Below are 22,644 nucleotides of genomic sequence, written 5' to 3' on the forward strand. Positions count from 1 at the left end.
AAAGCTGGAGCAGAGAAGCTTGTCCTGGATGCTTTCGTTTGGCCTTTTGATCCAAGACCTTGGGAATGCGCATCCCTTTCCTACCCACCGGAGCAGCAGAACTTCTTGGGAGCCTTTCCCAGCGCAGGGCCCGCTCCCGGAATAAGTCATTCCGTTTTTCCCTGCTTGGCGCTTCCCTGGGAGCCGGAGCCGAGGGTGGCTCCGCGGACGAAGCTGCTGAGCTGCAGCTTTGCTGCCCCGGCGGCCGCGATTCGGGGCGGCCGTGCCGCAACAGGCCTGCCGAGAGGGAACAGGCCGCGGGGTGACACATCAAAAGAGCAGGGCAGTTCCCGGGAGATCAAACGGCAGCGCGGAGCAGGGCGGCTCCTCCCGCTGGCCTCGGCACCGCTCGCCTCCCTCTTGAGTCCCTTTAATCTCAGCTCCCTCCTAGAAGATGGTTTTACCCATGGGAGATGGTGGTGGGAAAGGTCCCTCTGCGACATTCCCTGGTTTGGGATGACTTCCCTGGAAGTGCCTAGGAGAGCAGAGGGTTTGACACGTCCTAACACAGGCAAAAATCTTCATGGCCCCCCTTGGAGCTGGGCACGAGCTGCTGTACCGGGACCTGGGGCAACGGTACCCGAGTGGGGACCTGCCACTGCACCAGGGTGTCACCAGGGCTGAGGGTCACCAGCAAATGAGCAGGGCAGGAGCTGAGAGCTGGGAGGGCTTTTCAGGAATGCTGTTCCCCAAAGCCTCCCAGCTTCCTGGGATTTGCCGGAGCCACCGCTCGCTCCCGGGTGTTTGGACACTCCTGGGCTGGCTCCGTGGGGCAGGTGCCGAGTTGTTCCTCGTCCTCGGGGCCTGCAGGGGATTCCTCCCCAGCTCAGGTCCTGTCCTACCCCTGCATCTCAGCTTACACAGCCGTTGCTTACGCTTTCCCTTGAAATATGAACAGCTGTTATTTGGGGCAAACACCTGAGAGCAGGAATACTTTCTGCTTGTCCTGGATCCTTTCCGAGCCCCTGGAGTTTAGCCCGAGCCCTCTCTTTGCAGGGCAGCTGCCGATGCTGGAAGCAGCAAGGCTGGCGGCTCCATCCCCTCTGACCTTACACAGCATCAGCACAGGATTCGTTTCGGGAGATCTCCCGAGGCCCCGCACACCATTTAGCTGTGCCTTGGAAAAGGGTAAGTGCTGGAGAGGCAGAGGAGGCTCCCGCCAGGCCTTCCTCCCCGCCGCAAGTTTCCCAGGTGCCGGGTTGGTGTCCCAAGCGCTGCGCCTTGCCCGGGGGCGAGAGCTGCTCCGTGTTCTCTCTTGATCTGCATTTCTCACTGGTGCTGTCACCAGCAACCCGCGCCGCCGCTTGCCAAGGAGGCAGGTCCCGGCCGGTCGGTGTTCTCAGCTCTGGATGTCAGGCTTGGAATTCTTTTTCCCTTCCCCAAAGACCAGCTCCAGCTGGTTTGTGTGAAGTGCTGACTTGGGGCGTTGTGCAGAGGGTGACTCAGAAGGGGAGAGGCTGGAGCATGGGGGAAAGAGGAGCAAAGTCTTTAAAAGAGCCGCAGGCTGCGGTGGGCAGCCTTGGTGGAGGTGGCCTGGTTCTCCTCCAGGCTCGAAAGGAAGTGTCTAAAGGAATCGGTGTGAACTGCAAGGCAGAAGAGGGCTTTATAGAAGTGTTAAATGCTAATAAAGGTGCTAGTAGATCTGTTAATGTTGTGTTTGTGCAGGTGTGCATGGAGAGACAGGGAGCAGGGAACACTTCTCCTGGGAACTATGTGTGCAGGCCAGTGAGGGGCCTTGTGTCCCCTCTAGGAGCAGGTTGGTGACAGTTACTTTTGTCATCACCAGAGCAACACACTGATGCTAAACTCAATTCCCTTGAACTCGCTCACTGGTTTCAGGGTGCAGGTGGGTCCTTTGGGTCTGTGAGCTGCTCATGCAGCACCTCAGTTCATGACATTTGAAGGCAGCCTGAAGCTCTTAAAGGGCAGAGATGCTCAGCTCTGGGCCACCAGATCTCTTGGAAGCCATGGAGAGCAACCTGCCCTGGTTGTATCCCTGCAAAGTGACTGTCACTTAACAGGAAAAAAACAGCTTGGTGATAAAACAGGAGAATGGCCCTGTCCTGCACTGCAGGAGCCCCTTTGTGTGTGTCCCAGCTGTGGGATGGGCACCTGCTCTGTGGTTCCACAGTGGCAAAGCAGGGACCTGGCAGAGCAGCTTGCCCTGGGAAGGGAAAGGGGCAGCTCTGGAGTGTGCAGGGATGGCCAAACGGTGCCGTGTGGAAGCAGCCCTGGCCACATGCACGGCCGAGGAGCCCGGGGTGGCCGTGTCCCCTGTGTCCCCCAGCCCAAGGGACCTGTCCAGATTGCCTACTTGCATCAGACACAAGGTGGGTGCAAGGGGGCTTCTCCCCTAGCAGCCGTTGGTGAGTCCGTTCGCGCTCTTCTAGGTGCTCTTGGCCTTTCTGTCCTTCCTTGTCATGTCTCATGGGGTGTAATTTGGCTCTGCCACTGACTAGTGCAGTCCTGTGAGGCTGGGAGAGCTCCCATGGGTGTCAGAGCTGAAGGAAGGACACGGCTGAGCTGGCTCTGAGACCCTCCCCGGGTGCTGGGTCCGTGCAGGGCGCAGGCTCCACTCGAGCTCCAGAGACTTTGGTGACTTTTGGGCTCCTTTGGAGAGGCTGGGCCAGTGCATTACAGGAATAAAAGCTCGTTTTGAAATGCGCATCCACATCTAAGGCTGCATTTGAATCTCATCTCAGACTAAATAAATGCAAGGCTTCTTAGATGATAAATACTGAGAATGGGGAAGTCTGGACCATGTGGATTAGCCCTGGCAATTTCATTTTTGCTGTAAAAAAAGGCAGAAAGATCTTCATTTCTTTACAGCATAGGGTTTAGCTCTGGAACCAAGCCGTGGAGCAAGCATTTGATGGTGATCTTGCTACCCCATGCAGACAAGTGCTGGGTTTCAGCAGTTCAAACACCTCTGTGTGTGTGTGTGAGTATTTGCACATCCCACCAGATGCAGGTACAGCCTCAGCTCCTACATTTGTGAGCACAGCCGTGCCTGTCGTGTGTGTGTATACATATATATGTAGTCAGTACATATACAAATTTGTTCTCTGCAGTCTGTTTTTTAAACTCGACAGTGCTGAGAAGACAAGACCCCTGTAGGGGCTGCATCTTCCCTGCCAGATTTCTTTACAGTCCCTGATTCTGTGGAGGGAACTGGTATTTCTGCAGCAGCTCTGCGTGTCTTTCACGGGCAGTTTTGGGCTGTCTGCGTTTCCCTCTGCTTGATGTTATTGAGAAATGAGCACATGCCGAGCGGAGCCTTAAAAGGTGAGCACAGAGGGAGCCGGGTGGGAACTGTAAATGATCCAAGACTCTCTGTCAAAACATCCCCACCCCATTCCTTGCGTGGCTGGGATGGTTTGCACAAAGCTCAGGCTTCTGCGTAAATTGCAGAGAAATGGGTACAAAAGTAGCTCTAAAAGTGGCCCCGTCCATCTCTGAAGCCCCCAGGGACTTTAGTCTCGCTGCAGTGCTGGAGTTGGGGCTCAGTGAAGCTTTCCTGGTTACCCCTGAGTTTGAGCTAGCAAGATCACCCCTGTTTTTAGCAAAGGGACAAATGCCACTACCTGTCACTGCAGGATAAATTAAGTGTGAGGTGACAGTGTTGTTTTGAGAACAGGCAGCCTGGAGCTGCTCTTAATTTGCTATCTCTGCTGCTTGTAGATAGCAGCAGGCTGTTCCCAGTGACCGTGCTGCTGTTTGCAGTGCTGTTGTCCTTTCAGGTACAAACCTGGAGCTGATCCGGATCAGAGCTGCTGGGAGAGCAGAGTTTTCTTTCCCACTGCATCTCCCTGCTTTGTGCAGCTGGAAGATGAGGATGGAAAAGGACAGCCAGGCTGCTCTGGGTCCCTTTCCTTGCACAAATGGGGACTGGGCTCTTCCCAGCTGGAGTGACAATGTGGTTGGAACAAATCTTCCTAGTTTTAGGAAGGGGAGGCTGAAGTGCTGCCCCTTTCCAGGTCCAGGGGCAGTGAGAAGGTTATTTCTAGTTGTGGGCCAGGCTTGTTCCCAGAGCAGAGGGCTGAGGCTTTGCAGAAATCAAGGACTGATTTATACAATCAACCACAGGGCCCCGAGTTGCCTCTTGCTCTGCTTGAGGCCACATCAAGGACTGAGAAGCTTGCAGGGTGTTGGCCATTCCTGGGCCTTCTCTATTGAGTTGCAGCCTGCAAGCCCCTGAATCCCGCTCTGGTCCAGCTGGGATCTCCCAGGACCTTGCAAAACCAAGGGTTTTTTTTCAGGATCCTCTTGGCATTGCTGCCCCGCGTTGTGTAATCCGTAAGGCACGTTCCAGAGGCGGACGTGGGCGAATCCTGCGGGCAGAGCTGGAGTCGCTGCTCAGGTTGGGACATGCCCTGTGGGTGTTTGTTGCTGTGTGAGCTGGCTGGCCGGAAAGCTGCCAACGCAGCACAGATGTGTGGGGTCTTTCCAGACAGAACTGAGGGAACAGAGAGGGACTGGGGTCCCTTCCAGCTTGGTGCTTTTCCAAGTAGATTGGAGAAAGCGCAGGCCTGCAAGAGCTGGAGAGGAATCCCTTTGTAAAAGCAAAGAGCTTGTGCGATGCTAACTGGGGTCTGGGTACATGTTGAGGCCCTGGCAGAGCTGGAAAAAAGCTGCAGATATTTTGTGTTTTCCTTTTTGTTTAAGCCCAAACCTTTTCCTACGGGTGTGCTGGCCAGGGTAGCTCCGAGGGGCACCGCGTGGCTGGGGGCAGAGCCCTTGCTGGCGAGGGAGGGTCTTGCCCTTGCGGCAGCATCGCCAGCGTGGGGAATATTTGTCACCAAGGGGGTTTGGGGCACCTTTGGGGGCAGTGGAGGGCACGTGGGCACCACAGAGCTGGGAAAGGCTTGGGCAGGGTTTGGTGGTGCTGGAGATCACCTGGCACCCCCAGGCCTCGGCCAGCATCCCGGGTCCTCCACTCGCTGCCTCCGTCAGCCCCGGATCAGGCTGGGATTCCGGCTCTTTCTTCCCCACCACCATTCCACCCCTCTCCCTTCCTCTGGCACCTGGCTATATATTTATATATATATATATTTTTTTTTTATTCCAAAGCCTCGAATTGAATGAAGGGTGTGTCCGAAATCTCGCAAACAGGCGCAGGCCCCGGCAGGAGCGGGTAAGCACCGTTCCCATTCCGTGATGAATACCTGGCCCGGTGCCGTGGGGCCGCTGCCAGCCCCAGCAGCCAATCCCCGGCCCCGGGAGCTGCTGAGCTCGGGGCTTTTGCTCCTCGCTCCGAGTCGCCGCCGTGCCGAGATGGACGGTTTTAATCCGCTCTCAGCAACTGCCGTGTTTCCGCGCTCGGCCGCCGCGCACGCCGTTCCCACGGTTTGTGCGTTCCCAGCGCGCCGTGCCGGCAGGGGTGGAGATGGCGCGGCGGCCGCGCTGCCCGGCCTCGGCCGTGACTCACCGCAGCCAAAGCGCAAGCCTCGATAGTTTTGGTTGCCCTGCCCTGCGGGCACTGCCCCAGCTCGCCCGAGCCCCTCTGCGTCTCGCCCCGCTCGGCTGCATCTGGAGGCTGCCGCCGTGTCCGTGCGGGGCAGAAGCTGCTCGTGCTGTCAAGGAGCGGGGCTCGGTGCTCCAACCATCCTCCTTTTCTGCAGGTTCTGGGCTCCTTCCACCTCCTTGGATGCCCCATGAGCTGTCAAGGAGCGGGGCTCGGTGCTCCAACCATCCTCCTTTTCTGCAGGTTCTGGGCTCCTTCCACCTCCTTGGATGCCCCATGAGCTGTCAAGGAGCGGGGCTCGGTGCTCCAACCATCCTCCTTTTCTGCAGGTCCTGGGCTCCTTCCACCTCCTTGGATGCCCCATGAGCTGTCAAGGAGCGGGGCTCGGTGCTCCAACCATCCTCCTTTTCTGCAGGTCCTGGGCTCCTTCCACCTCCTTGGATGCCCCATGAGCTGTCAAGGAGCGGGGCTCGGTGCTCCAACCATCCTCCTTTTCTGCAGGTCCTGGGCTCCTTCCACCTCCTTGGATGCCCCATGAGCACTGAGGGTCCTCGGGCAGGATGCTCTGTTAGTACTTTAGTAAAAGTACATGGAAAACTAGCAGAGCAGATGCTGTATCTGAGTCCTTGGCCTGGACTCTGCAGTAGAGAACAACCTCTTGCTGGCCCCGTGTAGGAGCTCTGCTCCTTGCCGCCTGCTGGCCTCGAGGGGACAGGTCTATGCGGCTCTGGGGACGAGGGACAGAGAGGGGACAAGCGGTGTGAGGCTGTCAACGCTCTCTGGGAAGCAGAGCTCGGCTTGCGGCAGCTCCTGGTGGAGACAGGCCCTGCTCTGGGCTGTGAACGTCTTGGTCTTGAGCACCAGTGAGTTGACGTGAGCCTCTTCCTCCTCCTCCTCCTCCTTTGAGGTGGGCACCAACCCGCACCCACGTTGCTGGCATCCTGGGCAGTGTGATCTTTCCAAGCTGGGAAGGGGAATGTTGCTGTCTCCATTGAGACCTGGCAGAGGGTAGGACGTGTGTGGACCGCAGACCACGCGCCGCCGGCCCTCTCCCGCCCTGGTTTTGGGAGCATCGGGAATCCTGGTGGGAATGGGGTGATGCAGGGACACCCCTCCCGGCTCCTTGAGCCAAAGCCGGCCTGGGGACACCTTGATTCCAAACTGCCGAGGAAGCTCCCGTAGCTTAATGGAGATGGAATTGGAGCAGCAGGAATGGCTGTGGGATGAGGACGAGGTTTACTGCGTGCCTGGGATGGGCAAAGACCGGGAAGAATGAGGCTGGTGAGAGGAAAACGGGTGTTTGCAGCCCGGGGCTGCCCAGCCCTGCAGCAGTTATCCCACGCTTTCCTCAGCCCCCGGGGGAATCCAGAGGGCCCTATGGAAAGGAAAGACCCCGTGGGGCTGTTGTCCCTTGTGCCGCCCTGGTGCAGGGCCCGGTTTCCCCTGGGCTCGTGCCAGGCGGCTTGTGCTGAGGCAGGTCCCCTCCCTGGCGCGGGCGCACCTGGCTGGGGAGGCCGGGCAGGGCTCCTGCGCTCGCATTCCTGCCCGGATTGGCCACGGAGAGAGAAACCTGCCCTTATACGGGCAAAAAAGCCGGTGCCGGCTCTTCCTCCTCCCCGGGGATGGATGTGTGCGGAGAGGTGTGGACGGGCTGGTGGGGTCGGGCGTATTTTCCTCCACCCTTCCCTGCTTCTCCCCTCCCTTCTGCAGGTGCCCCGGGGGCCTTTGCAGCGTTGGCTTTGGAGCCAGCGCGGCGGGGCCCTGGGGCTTGTTTCCCCCTTGGAAAACGGGGCTGGTTTTGTGGGTGCCGAGTGCCACGGAGGTGGGTGGCAAAGGGGGGCCCGTGGTCTTGGCTGGAAACCTGCCCAGCACCCGGGAAAATGGGGACAGCTGCTGCCATTGAGCCTCCCTCCTCCTGCTCTGTGTCCTGCAGTGTTTGGATAGGAAAACTGAGTTAAAACTCCCCGACCCAACTTGATTCTGCCCTAGGTGACCAGGAGAAACCTGGTGATTTTGTCTGAGATCTTGTAGCACAAAGACCTTCAACTCTCTTTTTGCTCCAGGCTGGGGGGGGGATTCTTCCCAGCCCCTCGTTTCTTGGGATGTGCTGCTGCGATTCCCATGAAGGGTTGAGCCAGGAGGATCCATCCTTTTGCCCTGGAATTACTGCGGACGTCAGTGGAGCTGGGTGAAGAGAGAAGCCCTCTTCCAGCTCGTTTTCCCTGCATTTTGCACCTTGGGATGTGCCGAGGGATTTGACCCACCCTGCTGGGGAGCAGGAATCCAGCTTGGCCCATGTTTCCCTGCTCCAAATGAACCCGTTTCTGGGAGCTGAGCTCTGCGGGTGCCCTGCACAGGATAAGGGTTTAGCCTGCCTCTCTTGGGACCAGTCCCTTGGCCAGGTTAAACGGGGGCTTTTTGCAAGGTGTCGCTCCTCAGGCCACCAAGGATTCCTGGGCTGGCGGATGCTGCCCAGATCTTTCAGTGTTCAGTTATTCACCAAAGCCCCTGCCGACACCGGGGAGGGAATGTCCTTGCTTCGTTGTGGTGGCATCTGCTTGAGGCAAATGGTTCTGGCTCTTGGTATCTCACTGGGAACTGATTTGCCTTCCCCATGCAGGTCCCTGGGCTGATTCGAAGCATCTTTGGGCTCTGAAGGAGAGATCTGTGGGCGCATGAAGAGCGTCGGGGCCCTCGGCAGGTAGGGATGGCCCTTGGGGTTCGGGCAAACCTCAGCAGCTCCGTTTTCCTTCCATGCCCTCGTGCAGCACCCTGGGGAGCCCTTGACCACGCGTTTGGGGGGTCACTTTTCCCCTGGCCGTGCCGCGAGGAAGAGGAGGGTTAGCAGGTCCCTCACGCCTGGAGGCCTCCCAGGCTCCTTTTTGGGAGCCTCTGCATGGAGTCGCGTGCCCAGGAGAGGGAGCCCGGAGCCCACGCTTGGGCGCTCGGCGGGTGCTGGGGCGCTTGGATGCGGCCTCTCCCTGCTTGGAAAACAGGAGCGGAGCCCGGCCGTGTCCCTCTGTGCTCCGGCATGTCTTCTGGATCGCGGCCCGGGCGCCGTTGTGCAGACGTGAATATTTTCCCTGATGATCTTCCCTGATTTTCGCCGTCTGCCCCGGCTACATCAGCTCTGCCCCTGCTTTCAGCTTATCTGTCCCTGGGTTTTGCCCTCGGGCCTTGTCTAGGAGCTCGCGGGCATCTGATGTCTCCTCTCCCCGCGCCGGGGCAGATGATGCTCTGATCTCTGGCTCCAGCTGGGATTTGAGATCATCTTTGGGAAGTCGCTGGCAATGATACAGCTTTACCTGGAGACAGCCGTGTGCCGGGTTGCACAGCTTGCCCCATAATGTGGACAAACTTGCCTTTCTCCCCACCGAAATCCCTTTGGTGGCAGCTTTCCTTGGTGGCTTCTTGGCTCAGCATCCCTGTCTTCCGAGGCCTGTCCCCTGTCACCCTGAAGATGATGAGATGACCTGGTATTTCTGCGATAAGGAGGAAAGATACAGAGCTTTCCCAGTGAATTTTTGCACTTGGGTTTAGAACTGGCTGTTTGGTGGGTGTAAAAATGCAGGATTTAAGGGAAGGGACTGGTAAATTTGGGGCTTATGGGGTAGGATTGTGCAGGGGAGATGCCTGGCACCCGGTCAGGGCTGGGTGCTCAAGCCAGGGACCTGTCTTGAGCCATTGGCAGGAATTTCTGCTGCATTAAGTCCCCGGCCAGGCCAGGAGCCCCATCCTCCTGTTTCCCCCTGAGCCTTCCCTTCCTATCCAGCATTCAGGCTGGCAGACACTAGCTCTGTCTCCTCTTCCTCTCCTTCCTCCCGCACCTCAGCCCTGCCTTGCACAAGCACCAAGAGCCCTGGGGCTTCCTCCACCTCCTCCTTTTGGGAGCCCCCTCTGCAGAGGTGCAGGTGCAGTTCAGCAGCGTGGAAGCTTTGCTCTGGATCAAGCAAAATGCCCAAGAGGAGATTTTGGCTTCATTTCCTGCTAGAGAATAGATGGAGTCCTCAGCTGAGGCCTGTTTGCAACTAGGGAAAGAGTATCCATGTCAGGCAGACAGCGGTAAGAAATCGGGAGAAAATCAAGCGTACTCGACTTTCTGTGCATCTTAATACTTTATTATAATGGCCATAACACTGGAGAGCTGGTTATGGAGACAGTACAGCTGAGTCTTTTACAGAAACATGGAAATACTGTGATGTGCTCAACGGAATATGCCAAGAGACCGGTGAGAGCCCCTTGTCCTCGGATCTGAGGCCAAGGGGGTTCGTGCGGCCGTGCTTGGAGCTGGTCCCCTCGAGCCTTTGGTGCTGGCGTGCGTTGGCCACGCTTCTCCAGGGGAGGTAAGAGCTGCTATGCGGGTTCAATAAATACACAGACAAGTCCTGCCCCTCGTAGTGAAATGGGAACCAGGGGATAGCCCAGTTCACCCTGGGCGTAGCACCACTGTTGGCAGAGTTTGGAGTGCCAATAAGGGCGGTGGATGCTCTCTGCTGGAGAGAGGCTTTATCAAGAGGTAAGTTTAAACAGCTTCTAGCTTGGGAGGGAATGAGGGACCACCCCAAGGGCAGTAAAATTAGCTGAAAATTGTGGAGTCCCAAAGGATTCCCCAGGTTATCCGGAGCGTTTGTCACCAGACATGAAAATGTCCCAGATCCGCCTGGCCCGGGTGGTTTAGCTGCATCTCTCCATCAGCTCCACTCGACGAGCTCAGCGCTGCCCTCCCCTGAAAGCCACAGCAGGAAACACCTCGCAGACCCCCCAGCGTTGAGACAGAACACCAAGAAAGGGTCAGTAACACTGCTAAAATGGGCTGATGGCTTCAGGCTGCCCTGTTAAAAGCTCGTGTAATCCTGCTTTCCCCTCTTGCCAAGTTTTCTATGGATAGATCTCAGAGGTTATGAATGCAGATTCTCTGTGGAAGCAGACCCAGAGCGGAAGCAGGAGTTAGTGTGAGCGCTGAGCGGGAGAGGCTCTAAAACCCTGGCTTGGCTTCTGCTCCTAACAGAGACGTTAGCCGGGATGCTGTAAAGACAGACTTAAAAAGACAGAGGTTCTTGTCCTTGGTCCCTCAAATGGCTTGAGTTGGGGAGAAAGTGCTTTGGCCTCGTTTGGCTGCGGATGCCACCGTGTCTTACGCTGCGGGGCTCTGTCCCCCTAGGAGCACTCCGTGGCGGACAGGGAATCGCGCTTGGGCCGGGCGCCGCTGCCGTGGGCACCGGGCACTGCGGAGCTGCCGCTGCGGCTTCTGGAGGGCTGCCCCTTGGCGCTGCCCTCGCTGGTGGCACTGCCTGTTTCTCTTGCAAACACCTTGGAGCTCCTTAAAGTGCTGGAGGAGGCTGTGGATGGAGGGAGGGAAGTGAGCGGACAAATACGACAAACGTTTCCATTGCATTCTGCTCCACCAAGCTGTGAGTGAAACCACTTACTGTGCTTGGGTCTGGAGTGGATGGTGCTGATGATGGTGGGTATCGGCGACTCCATGCTGTGAAAACAAGGACAAAACGTGAGGGTTTTGCCTGTTATTCTTTGAAGGTAGCAAAGTGGATGCAGTGCCAGAGAGAGGAGGAGCTGGAGCTTGGCCCTCCTGGGAAGAGTTTTACGGTCGGGGTGTGAAGGGAAACTCAACAGCGTGTGGGTCAAGTGCTGGTACCCTTCAGTTTGGGGAAGCAAGGGAAATGTCAGAGACTGGGCTGAGCTGCATGGGGACTGCTGGGCTTTGCTCCTTCTTTGGAGCCCTCCACGCCAGGCTCAAAGCTCGGGGTGTCTTTTTTTTTCCTGGTCTCTCTATTCACCTCCCTTCTTCCCTGGTCCAGGAGTGAGGAAGTCCAGCTCACCTGCTCTCCTCGCCTTCCATCAGCTTCCTGTAAGTGAGGATCTCCACATCCAGGGCCAGCTTGATGTTCATCAGCTCCTGATAGTCTTTCACCAGGTGAGCCATATTCTCCTTGCCCTTCTGTAGGGCTTCTTCTAGCCTCACCAGCTTGGCTTTGGCATCCTTGAGGGCCGTCTCACCATGCTCCCCTGCCTCCTTGATGTTTTCCTCCAAGTACAGGCACTGATGTTGCAATGGGAAAACAAAACAGTGGAGGTGTTAGGTGTGTTGTAGCACTCAGGACTAGTAAACTACGTATTTGTCGCCCACCCCAGGACACACCTGACTCTTCTGGGACACGATGCAGGACCTCAGCTTCTGGATCTGTATGTTCATGTCTGCAATTTCCCGCCGGCTGTCAAGGAGGTGACCCCCGTAGGTGGCTGCCTGGGTGTTTCCTTCATTCAGCTGCAGGAGAGAGGGAAGAGCGGATTATCTGCTCCTCCTCTGCGATGGCAAAGGAATCGGTGAGGATTTCCACTGCCCTTGGGGGGAAAAACACCTCACTGGGGAAACAAAATAGGTGTGTTGAAGGATGTAGGGCTCGCTGCCAAATCTTCTCCTGGCTGTGGCTGTGCCACGTGCAGAGCATGCGGTCACTTTTTGTCACATCCCTTCCTGCTCTGTTTGGAGGCTGTGCTAGTAGAAGGTCACTTATGTCTTCAGTCAGCTGGGTTGTCCCTGGGAGATGTCATTGTGCTTCTGCACTGACAATGCAGACAGCCTAGAGCAATGAAACTCCCAACTGAAACATCTCAAGCATCTTAATTTAAGCATCTCAACTCTTCAAGGAGTTGTTGACTTGGGCTAGCACCCCATCCCTCCCTGTATTCCCTGTCCCTCTGCATCCTGCTGATCCCTGTAGTTTCTAGGCTGATCCTTCCCTCTTCTTTCCCTGCTTCATCCCAGTATCAGTCAGATAAGGAGACAAATACCTTCCTCCTGGTGAGTGCTTCGGCCTCCTCCCAGCTCCGGAGCGCAAGCGCTTCGTACTGGGCCCTTACTTCTTCCACGATTTTGCTGAGGTCAAGTTTGCACGTGTTGTCAATTCCCAGGACAACAGAAACATCTTTAATTTCTGTCAGCAGCTCCTCGAGCTCCTGCAGAGCAAAGAGAAGAGCTTGAAGAGAGCAAATATTAAACAAAGCTACGGGCCAGGAGAGAGCAGAGCCCTGGCAGATCTGCTGAGCTTAGCCAAACCAAAGCCTCTTGCTGCAGTGTGGGGAGCTCATGAGACCTCCAGGACCAAGACTGAGGTTTGCTTCTGCTTCACCCCGACATCCTGTGAGCAAAACTGCCAGCGAGGTTTCCCTCACTTGCCCCTCCAGTGGATATATGTGTCTATAAGTTGACAGCTTTTAAATCAATGGGTACCAGCAGGCCTAGACTAGCATTAAAACAAGCTCCAGGTAGGAGAGACCAGAGAGATGGAGGGTGATTTCTTGGCAGGAAGGATGGATAAAAAGTGCATCCTGTTGCAAAGGGGACGTGGAGCAAATCAAACAGAAGATGGTCTGGTAGGGAGGGGACTTGACCTAAGTGAGGTGGCTTTAAAATGGATTTAAAATGGAGTGGATTTAGGGTAAGACCCTGCCTTAAACCATTAATCTAACTAGATGTCCAGTTGCATGGTCTGATCCATACACAAGGGGAGGATTCTGATCTCATTTGTGTCTAAATTGGGAATAAAGCCCCTTTTTTTAGTGGAACTTTCCTCAAAAAAGACCATCTCTTGCATGGTAGCTTGTGTGTGTGTTGGGACAACTCTCCCCATTGCATTTGTACCTGCTCGTAGATGGTTTTCTTCAAGTCCATCAGGTCTTGCAGCCCATGTAGTTTTACCTCCAGCTCAGTTCTGTGCAAGGAGCTCACATCTAAATCCTGCAGGAGATAAAATGTTTTAAGAAACAGTTTGGATTTGAGGCAGGGTTTTGGATTTTGAGGTCTTTTCCCCCTCACCAGCCTCTCCTCCTCCCTGTATATCGATGGGTGCTTGTGCAATTTCTCTCCTGTTCTGCAGGGAGGGAGGTTCCTTTGCAGACATTTCTCCTCCACAGTTTGTTTTGTTTTATAAGCCTGCTTTGGTGGAAGTCTCCAGCGAGCCGGGGTGGAGAAGGAAACAAGCAGGGCTGGTCTGTACCCACTCATCTTTTGTTCACCACTAAAAACAGGGCTTATTGAAAACTCCGTGCGGTCCACGCCAGTCACCAGAACTGCCCTTACTGGCTGATGAGTGTGTCGGGGGGAAAACATGCAATTAGCTATAATGATCATTTGTGGGGAACGTTTCCTCTGTCCAATAGTGCCTTGCATTCCTACACCTTGGATATTTTTTTAATGCAAAAGCAGTGCACAAAGCTGCCCATTTCGGCTGCTATTCAAATGCAGCTGCATCTGGGCCGGCTGCGGTTGCTGGTTAAACAGGGTGGAGTGGTGAGGCAGGAAGCAAAGGCAAACACGGTTATCAATTTCCAGCCTTTCCCAACCCGTGAAATCATCCTGCAGGTGCCAAAGGTGGTGTGGAGGAGAGGTGGGGCCTCGGAGGGGCCGGGGGGTGTTGGACCTTCTGGAATTGGGGCTGTTTGGTGCAGTTGCAGCGTGGTTGGACACAGGCACCATCCAAGCCCAGGCAGTTCTCCATAACAAACAGTAGCCTGGACTCCCCTGTGCTTTGCTGTTGGATCGGGAGCCCCATCTGGCCCTGTGGCAGCCTTCTCAAGGCCTCGTTACCCCACAAAACCTCTGCGGTGCAAGGGCTCTTATGGTCCTCGCTAGCCCTGGCCCGTTTTGGTTGACCTGGGCCATCCCGCTCCTCCAAGCCCTTTGTGGCCACAGAGCTGACGTGGGGCCCGGTTGTTCTACGGGTGTCCCCGGGAAGGCTCCCGTTGTCACTCACCTTTTTGAGCTCCGTGAAGGTGTACTCCATGCCACTGCAGAGGCGGATTTCATCCTCGTATCTAAGAGAGTGAGGGAAAAACAGCAATAGGAGGTCCCGGAGATGTTACCCATGGATGTGGATTGAGACTGCCTGCCCTGTCTCAGGGAACGCTGGCACATTGGCTTTTTGTGCAACGTGCCACCTCCTTGGTGGCTCTGACCATGGTTATTCTCCCCTAGGCAGCAGAAAAGTCTCTTGGCTACCGTCACCTGAGCAGGAGTGGGGATAAGTCACCGCACGCCAACCGCTCGGTACAAACACCATGCACACGCTTTCAAGAACCCTAGCATAAGCAGGAGGCAACTTTACTATTAATTTTAATTTAATTTGAGGGCTAAGCAACCTCAAGTTACCTTGCATTTGCAACCAAGAGACAGAGCAGGCACTGAGAAGTGGGGTGTGGTGGATGTCCTGTGAAACCCAGTTGCATGCCCTAAACTTTGCCAGACTTTCAACCCAATCCCTCCTCTTTCTTTCAGGTCTCACCAGCGTTTAATTTCCAGAGCCCGTGAGCAGTTTCGAGGGAGAAAGCTTTGACTGTGTAAACGGGGGGAAAAAGCTGGACTGGCATCGTAGCTTATTCCTGCCACGAAAGGGATTTGTGAAGGGATGCAAGACACAGCAAAGCGGAAACGGAGCCCCCAGAGCAGAAGGTAACAGAAAACAGTGGGATGAGGTGGGCTGCTCAGGGCTAAATATCCAGGAGAGGAACCACTCCTGCAGGTGTTTAAAAGCAGGTTTGAGAAGGTAGGACCAAGTTGGCAAAGGTTTTGCCCGGGGACAAACGATGAGTCCTGAAAGAGCAGACACGGGAAGGGAGCTTAGGGAACACAACAGCCCTTGCTGGCTCTTGGGACAAGCGTGTGGCTAGCCCTGATGTCCCTGAAAGCAGGAACGTGACCTGGAAGCCACCAGGTCTGGTGGCTTCTTCTGGGCCTGGTGTGTGACCAAAAACGATACGACAGCACTGGCTCTCACCAGGACCATGACTGCTCCTGCTCTCTATCGAGGAGGTCCTGACTTTCCTGCTCTTCCCCAATTCCTCAGGCTCCTCTTAACCTATTCATGGCGTTTCCTTGCTGTGCATTAAGCCTCTCAGTGCTGCTTATGAACATCAGCAGATGAGGTAAGACTGAGACCTTTGGGAAGGAGGTAGAAGCTAAATGACCATCCTGGGCACTGCAGGAAGGTACTCCCAGGGTATCCCATGGATTCCCAGTCTGTCAAAGTCTCTTCTCGCCTGCTTTCATAAGACCAGCTAGTGAGAGATTTTCCCTGGCTAGTTTTTTTTGCTCTGTAGTTGGGATGTTAGCCCTGCAGCCAGCCAGCAACTGTGCAGGGAGCTTAATTACAGCCTGCTGCTCCTTCCCTTCATCCCTCCTGCAGCCAGCCCCATCCCGGGCCGTCCCGGCCTGCCGAAGCAGCTCCGCGCATTGCAAGGCGCTGACATAATCCCGCGGAGGGAACAAACAACCCTCCCGCCTGGAAGGGAGCAGGCCGAGCCAGCCAAACACGCTCGCCGCACGGCTCCGGAGAGGCCTGGCAGCCAGGGATGACTCAACGGGATGGAGCATTCCACAGGCACATTACAGCATTATCTTCTTAAAGATAATCCCCGTGCAGTCAGGCATCAATCCATCCCAGCTCGCTCCGTGCTCTTAAGGCAGGCGTCTGGTAGCCTTGGGCTTCTTCCGTAGAGAAGCAAACCCGCGTGTTCCGAGGCAAACCCAGTCTCGGGCAGGCTATGTTCTTTTCTAGATGGGCCTCAAGACTACTTTTGGGTGGAGATGGGATGGATTTCAGCTTGGTGACATGGGCTTAAGTCAATTTTTTTTGGTGGAGCAACTAAGTGGGGTGAGGAGGAGCTGACAACAGACTAGAGGGTGGTGGTTGAGGGCTGTCGACTGCCCAAACTGGAGGTGAGAAGATTTTACTATTGCAATCATTGGATCTCGTATGGCCCTCAAAAGGCTTCAGCCCCTGTTTTTTTCCCTGCAACATCCTGTCAATCGCGTCCCAGGGTAGTCAACACATGCAAAAGCTCCATGCGTCCCATTCAAATGGGCCTTTGCATGTGCAAATCACAAGATTGGGGAACTCAAGTGAGCACTTGTGCAGATGTGCCCTTCTGGGCATTCATCCCTACCCTGGCCTGTGTCAGGGCTTGGGTTTTAGCCTGATTTCCTGAAGCAGCAGCTTGTGAGACCCTGTGTCACCCCCCATCCCATGGGCGGTTTCCACATATGTGATATGTTGTGCAGCACCATGTGCTCCGCATGTTGCATCTTGAGAGATCAGCTCCATCCCCCCCAAAATTCCCTTGGGAAAAGAGGTCTTCAGGTGAGCTGGAAGCCTGTAAGACTTGCATGGGTTTCGGCAGCCCCTTTGCTCGGCCGGGGTTGCACTGCTGCCTGGAGAAGCTGCAGCAGATGCTGCAGTTCCCTGCCCGTGAATCACTGCCCGCTGGGACGGTGGCTTGTCACCGTCACAAACACTCACCCACGCTGGCTTTGGGTGTCACCAGCAGCCCAATGACAGGGTGGGTTTTGCCTGGTTGCTGCTCAAGTCACCCTGACAGGGCTTGTGCCTCCCGGATGGGAGAAAGCGCAGGGGAAGATGCCACAAATGAAGGAAAAGAGGATGTTCTAGGGACAGAGCAATTTGTGGAGGCTCCTTTCCTGTGGCTTTGTGTCCTGTCCATGTCTAACAGAGCAGAAGCCCTTGTCGAGGCCACTAATCATAAGCTGCTGCCCCTTGTGGATTCTCTGCTGTCTAATAAGGTGCTAGCGCACGTGCTGTTGTCTTACTCCCTATATGTGTATTTGAGGGGGTGTCTCACAGCCTATCCTGGAGTCCTGAGGGATTTGGCATCCTTAGATGTCTATCCTGTTGTCCAACTATGCGGAACTGTCCATGATTTTCGAGTATTAGGGGAGATGACAACTGCCTCATTTAAGCAGCTTTGTCCTTAAGAAACCTGCTCTTTAGGGCAGGGAGAGGAGGGCACCTTCCCCTCTGTGGTTTTGGTCCAAGCTTAGGGTCTCTACATGTCAGCAGAGCAATATCTGAATTATCTGTTTCTGTGATAACAAGTTTTGGGTTGCAAAATCAACACCCAAATCAAGTGGAGACAGACAGACACCCACATACCAGCATGGATTCGGGGATTCCTATGTGGAATACAAATACAAATGATTCATTCCTGGGAGGACCCAGGTGTTGTGATCTTAGTGTAAGATCAAGAACTGATGCCCGTTGCGCCTCCAGCTCCCGATCCGGCGTTTAACGGCTGTGTCTCCGTTAATCCCTCGTCAAGTGGAGTTATCAGTCTCTCCCCTGACTTGCAGACATGCAGAGTAGCTTATTTAATCAATGCCTGCAAAGAGCTTTAAGATCCTTGGCTAAGCTCCCTGGAGAAGGACACCGTTGTTATTTATGCATCGCTTTGTACATCGGGAACAGGTTTGGGAATTGCTGCAGGGATGTCTGTCAACGGCAGCGTTGCTCCCTGCATGGGTCTCTGCTACAGATCAACATGGAAGGCTCAGGAGGGAGATCTTGTGTAGGCAGATGGGTGTAACTGGAAGGGAAAGTCTCTAATTGGGGATTCATCTGTGTGGTATGCAAATGACAGCGATAATAAGAGCAGCATTGTGCTATTGAATGAGCCCGCACATCCCTGAATGCTCTTATCGGAAGATCTCCAGGCTCTTGGCAAAAGCAGGGATAAGCACTCGGCAGCTGATTCTCCCTTCAAGTCTCAGCTGCCTGAAAACCTCCTCGCAAGAAGTTTTCTGGGTCGTAGTTTGACCTTTGTGCCAAAGCAGGGGATTTTGCATGAAACTGTGTGGGGTGGGGATGAAAGGAAGGGCTGTTTGTTTAAAATTCAGCAGCCTAGACCCATAAGGTTGTTTGGGTTTGGTAGCGAGGTCTGGTTTGTGAGAACGGTGGGGAGAACAAGGAATTCTTTGTTTTAGTGGCTGTCATTCCTAATCATATTCCCCAGAGCTGCTCTTCTCTGGCCCCAGGCGTCTCCCAGATACTCCGTGCTCTTTGGCATTTCTCATTCCACCTGGTTCTCCTCATCTTTATCTCTTTAAGCAGGAAGAGACTAGCTACCTTCAGATGCACAGTACACACCAAGCTGGGAGTTTGTTCCAAGGAATGACAGTCTATGTTAAATCTGTCCCCTACAGCTCCTGTCCATATAGCTGACCCGATACCCTGCAAATGGGCTATACATTCCCCCTTGTATATCCTGCTCTGCTAGGACTTACTTGCTTCGGAAGTTATCCATGGTATCCAGCACCTTTGTCAGCTCCAGCTCTAGGTTCTCCCGCTCGTAGCTGAGGGCCTTCATCTCTTGATTCATTTTGCTCATGTACTGATCGTAGATGGCCTTGATGTCTGACTCGGAATGGGAATTGTCTTGATCCTTCAGGAAGTTCCACCTTGTCGTCAGGATCTTGTTCTGCTGCTCCAAGCTCTGGACCTGCAGAGGAGGTTTTGGAGATGTTGGTAACAGTGTCAGCCAGGTATTTGCCCAGAGACCTTCGGAGCAGCTGGAAGCTGTTCAGGTAACACTCCATCTTCTATGCTCTTATCTAACTTCAATTATTTAACTGCTATCTCTCTGCCACTACACAGAACAAAACCAAATTCCTTCAGTCACATTCCAGCAGGTAATTTGTGAGTTTTCAGTCACTTCCAATGTTATCCAGAAGCCTGAATTCTCACAGACACAACTCAAGCCTGATACAAGTGCATCTGCTTTATAAGGAGAGACACAGTTTTGCCTATACCCCGTGCATGTGAGTAGTGGGACACAGGTGTTATCATCCTGCATCTTCTGTTTGGCCTTGAGCTTTGTGCAACTCCAACATATGCTGAAAACCCTGCAGATATAAGTGCTGAGAGATGGCATCCTCTAAAGAGGAGGTCATCTGAACAGAGAGGGAACGGGACACAGCAGCAAAGCGGTCAGATACTCAATTAGTTATTAGTTATTAGCAAAAGGGGGTTGCTTGGTAGGATCTCATGTCTTGCTATTAGAGACCTAATCCTGGCTTTCTTCCCAACAACTTACTGTATGACACCAAGTCAGTAACTCAGCCAGGTGACTGGCTGCTCTGGCCTGGCTTGGAGACAGTGTGACACTCTGTGTGCACCTGTGTAAGGCTGAGAACTAAGGGTGATGCTGCAGAAGGTCCAAGCTTTCCAGGTCCCAAACCTCCCACTGGGGTCTTCTGCTTGCACTTTGAATTCTTGTACAGGCTCTGTCTTTAGCACAAGTCTTATAAAGTCTTTTAACCTGATCTTTGTGACAGAGAAGCCACCACATTTTGCCCTCGCTTCCTGGAAAACCATTTCTGAATACAGATGAAATGACTAAAGTCTGGTCCTAAAGTTAGGCCTCCAAATGGAGGCTCCATCGCTTGTCCAGGTGGCAGACAGGACTTGCTGTATCTAGATCAAATGGAAAGGGAATACCAGCAGGTCTGGAAGAGCCTGCTGGAGATACATCAGCAGCAAACCCTTAGGTTGATTGTGGTCAATTATCTGAGGAATTAGCTGCTTGGACTTGAGGCCGCCTGAATTCCTGAATAAAAAGACAAGTTCTCTGTGACGAGGAAGTGTCATTACTCTCCTGTGGCCTCAGGGAGATGGCTGAAATTGGCCGCTTGACCAAAGTATCGCTCAGAATTGCAACCTTCAAAGCTAAAGACAGGAGCTTTCAGCATTAAACTCCAAAGCAGTGAACTGAGATGTATCTTCTGTCCATCAGGCCCTGCAGTGCATGCTTATCAGCTGATTCCAGGGTTGGGTTTATCAGCAAACCTGTAGGGTCTGTCACTTCCATGTCCATTCGCATGGCACGGAGCACTGCTTGTGATCGGGCTCGCTGCACGGCAGCGATTTATTGTGCTGCTCTGTGGCCTTGTCCCATGTCCCCATCCCCATCCTGCTGGCCGAGGGACCAAGCCTGCAGCACATGCAACAAAACCTGCTCGTGTAGGGCTCTGCAAACCAGGGCCTCTCCAAACTCATGCTGCCAAGAGCCATGCTTGGAAAAGCCCAGACACAGAGGCTGCTGTGCCCTTCCACGCAGGACCAGCCCTTGGCACCCAACTATTCAGTCTGGGTAGATGCTCTGAGCGATGGTTGCCCCTCACCCTTCTCCTTCCCAGTGTGAATTCAGGTTCTCTTAGAGCTAGAATTAAACCAAAGCAAACCCAAAGCCGTAGTAGCTTGGCACGGGCAGCCGGTATTGTGGATGCAGTGAAGCAATCCTCCTGGGAGATTACCATCTGTTTACAGAGCACCAGGGCTTTGCAGCGACCTGCCTCAGCTAGATGAATTGTTTTGCTTTGAGAAAACCTTCTGCCTTCTCAGGGATCTGAAGAGATGAAAGCGACACTTTCTTGGCTAAGTTTGCAGCCCCGCAGAATAAAAAGCGCTGAGGAGGGAGACGCGGGCGCACGGGGCCTCCCTTGTCCCCCACGCGGTCACCGAGGTCACCGTCCCCTGGGCAGCTTTGCTGCTCGTGCTGGTTCCACCAGCCCTGTGTCCCCTGGGGACCTACCCAAGGCCTAGTGTCCCCTGCTCCGGCGGGACAATGTCCCCCGGTGGCATCGCTGTCACCCACCCAAGGGACCTGCTGGGTGAAGCACTGGCCACTGCTGACCACAGCTGTGGCCCATCATCACCTGGTGCTGATAGTAGCCCTTGTTAAAGCAGATAGCACTGAAGGAGCAACTAATTGGTTAATTGGCCTAATACTTAGAGCCTGGCAATAATTAGCTTAGGAAGGCCTTGCAGAGCCTCCTGAGGGCCCGCTTGCCATCCCTTTTCCCCCCCACCACCATGGTCCTCAGCATCTTGTGCTCATCTTACCTTCTCAATGAGGGACACGAACTGGTTGTTGAGCAGCTTGATGTCCTCCTTCTCCTGCTCTCTCATGGCTTGGAAGTCAGGGTCGATATCCAGGTGCAGAGGGACCAGGAGCCTCCCGTCGATGGAGAAGGAGGGATAAGAAGAGCGTCGGTATCCGCCGGCTCCGGAGAGGCCCAGGGAGTCGTAGGCACCGCTCAGCATCCCCGTGGGGCTGCTGCAGCCCCGGCGCTCCGGGGACGTGCCGGCTGCTCCTCCTCGGCTCATCTTCCCTGCCACCTCCCAGGAGGAGAGGGAACCACCGCTGAATGCTCTGCAAGGGTTAGTCATGCTCAGCCCGGAGCTCTCGCAGCGCCGCGGGAGGGCAAGGGAGGGAAGGAGAGGAGGGAAAAAAAAGAGATGAAGTTTTCCTGCTGCTGCCCGAAAGGGAAGGAGAGTAGTGGCACGGCGGGGAGTTTGGTCGGCTTAATTCCCGTCTCCTCGGCTCGTGGGTTGGCTAATGAATTGCAAGCACCTGTTCTCCTATGTTCATTAAATGAAGGAGGGTGGAACCGTTGATGTAATCCAGATCAACCTGTTGGCTTTTTATTTTTTTTTTTCTTTCCTCCTCTCTCGGTACCCTCCTTTCTGCAGGAGCTTGTTTGTGCGGTGAGGGCACAGGCACTCGCAGCAAAAACAAATCACTCCCAGGTAATTCGCCGGGCCCCGAGCAGCTGCTTTCCGTAGCCTTAAATGGTGAAGAAAACAGCCCACGGAGCCGGCACGCTCGGGGAGGAAGGTCTGAGCACGGTTACGGCAGGAGCACTTGGCTCATGGAGCTTGGATTCGGTCCCTAGCCCTGCCTCGGGCTTTCAGATAAAGTCTGCAGGAAGGAACTGTGCTTTTTTTTCCCCCTTTTTTTTTTATGAGAGAGCATTTGACTGAGAAAGATCATAACGCCTGAATTTGCCATGGGTGGGATTTTGGGAAAAAAGTGTCTCCAGCTGATCGTAATCAGAGGATCTCATGGTCTTCCTCTGACCATGAAGGGCCCTCATGTGAAGCTGTGTTGCCCTGAGTGTCTTAGGACCTATAGATCTGCCGGTCCAGTTTGAGACCCAGTAGTGGCTGATTCCAGAGGCTATTTGGTCCCTTAGGTTGTGGGTTGGCAGTAACAGAGATCTTCAAAAGCTCTCAGCATCAGACAAGATCTCTATAGTGTCCATGCTTGTCTGGCACCTCTCATTCTCAAAAGCCCTTTAAAACCTAGTGGTGGAGACACCGAAAACCATCTTTTAATGAATTCTAGGCTGCTAAAGTGGCACACCCTTAAGTAACTATTTGGACCTAACCATAAATCAATGTTGGGCACAGCTCCTTTGAAAGCCTTTCCCAGCTTTCACTCAGCTTCTCATCAAGGATTTGGGACAGAAAAACACTGATTTCTGCCTCCTTTTG

General features: G+C 54.4%; 1 protein-coding gene across 1 annotated transcript; it reads right to left on the reverse strand.

Moving 5' to 3' along the window:
• Window positions 1-10,660: 10,660 nt before the first annotated feature.
• Window positions 10,661-21,574, reverse strand: KRT80 (keratin 80). The gene is made up of 9 exons (XM_010224456.2): window positions 21,211-21,574; window positions 18,594-18,808; window positions 14,275-14,335; window positions 13,164-13,259; window positions 12,314-12,478; window positions 11,661-11,786; window positions 11,341-11,561; window positions 10,933-10,988; window positions 10,661-10,842 (listed from the first exon to the last, which is right to left on the reverse strand). The coding sequence occupies exons 1-9, from the start codon at window positions 21,535-21,537 to the stop codon at window positions 10,661-10,663; spliced, it is 1,449 nt and encodes a 482-aa protein (XP_010222758.2). The 5' UTR covers window positions 21,538-21,574.
• Window positions 21,575-22,644: the final 1,070 nt, after the last annotated feature.

The sequence above is a fragment of the Tinamus guttatus genome, unplaced genomic scaffold, assembly GCF_059628265.1.
Source record: "Tinamus guttatus ecotype Peru unplaced genomic scaffold, ASM5962826v1 Tinamus_guttatus_pri_ptg000344l, whole genome shotgun sequence".
NCBI lineage: Eukaryota > Metazoa > Chordata > Aves > Tinamiformes > Tinamidae > Tinamus > Tinamus guttatus.

What these genes read in the sequence shown, in the direction of transcription:
- KRT80 (XM_010224456.2), bottom strand. Translation starts at nt 21,537, where the DNA reads ATGACTAACCCTTGCAGAGCATTCAGCGGTGGTTCCCTCTCCTCCTGG. An exon ending in TCGTGTCCCTCATTGAGAAG is followed by an intron (nt 18,809 to 21,210) that starts GTAAGATGAGCA and finishes CCTCCTCTGCAG; the next exon opens with GTCCAGAGCTTGGAGCAGCA. An exon ending in CCACTCCAGACCCAAGCACA is followed by an intron (nt 10,843 to 10,932) that starts GTAAGTGGTTTC and finishes CTCCATCCACAG; the next exon opens with CCTCCTCCAGCACTTTAAGG.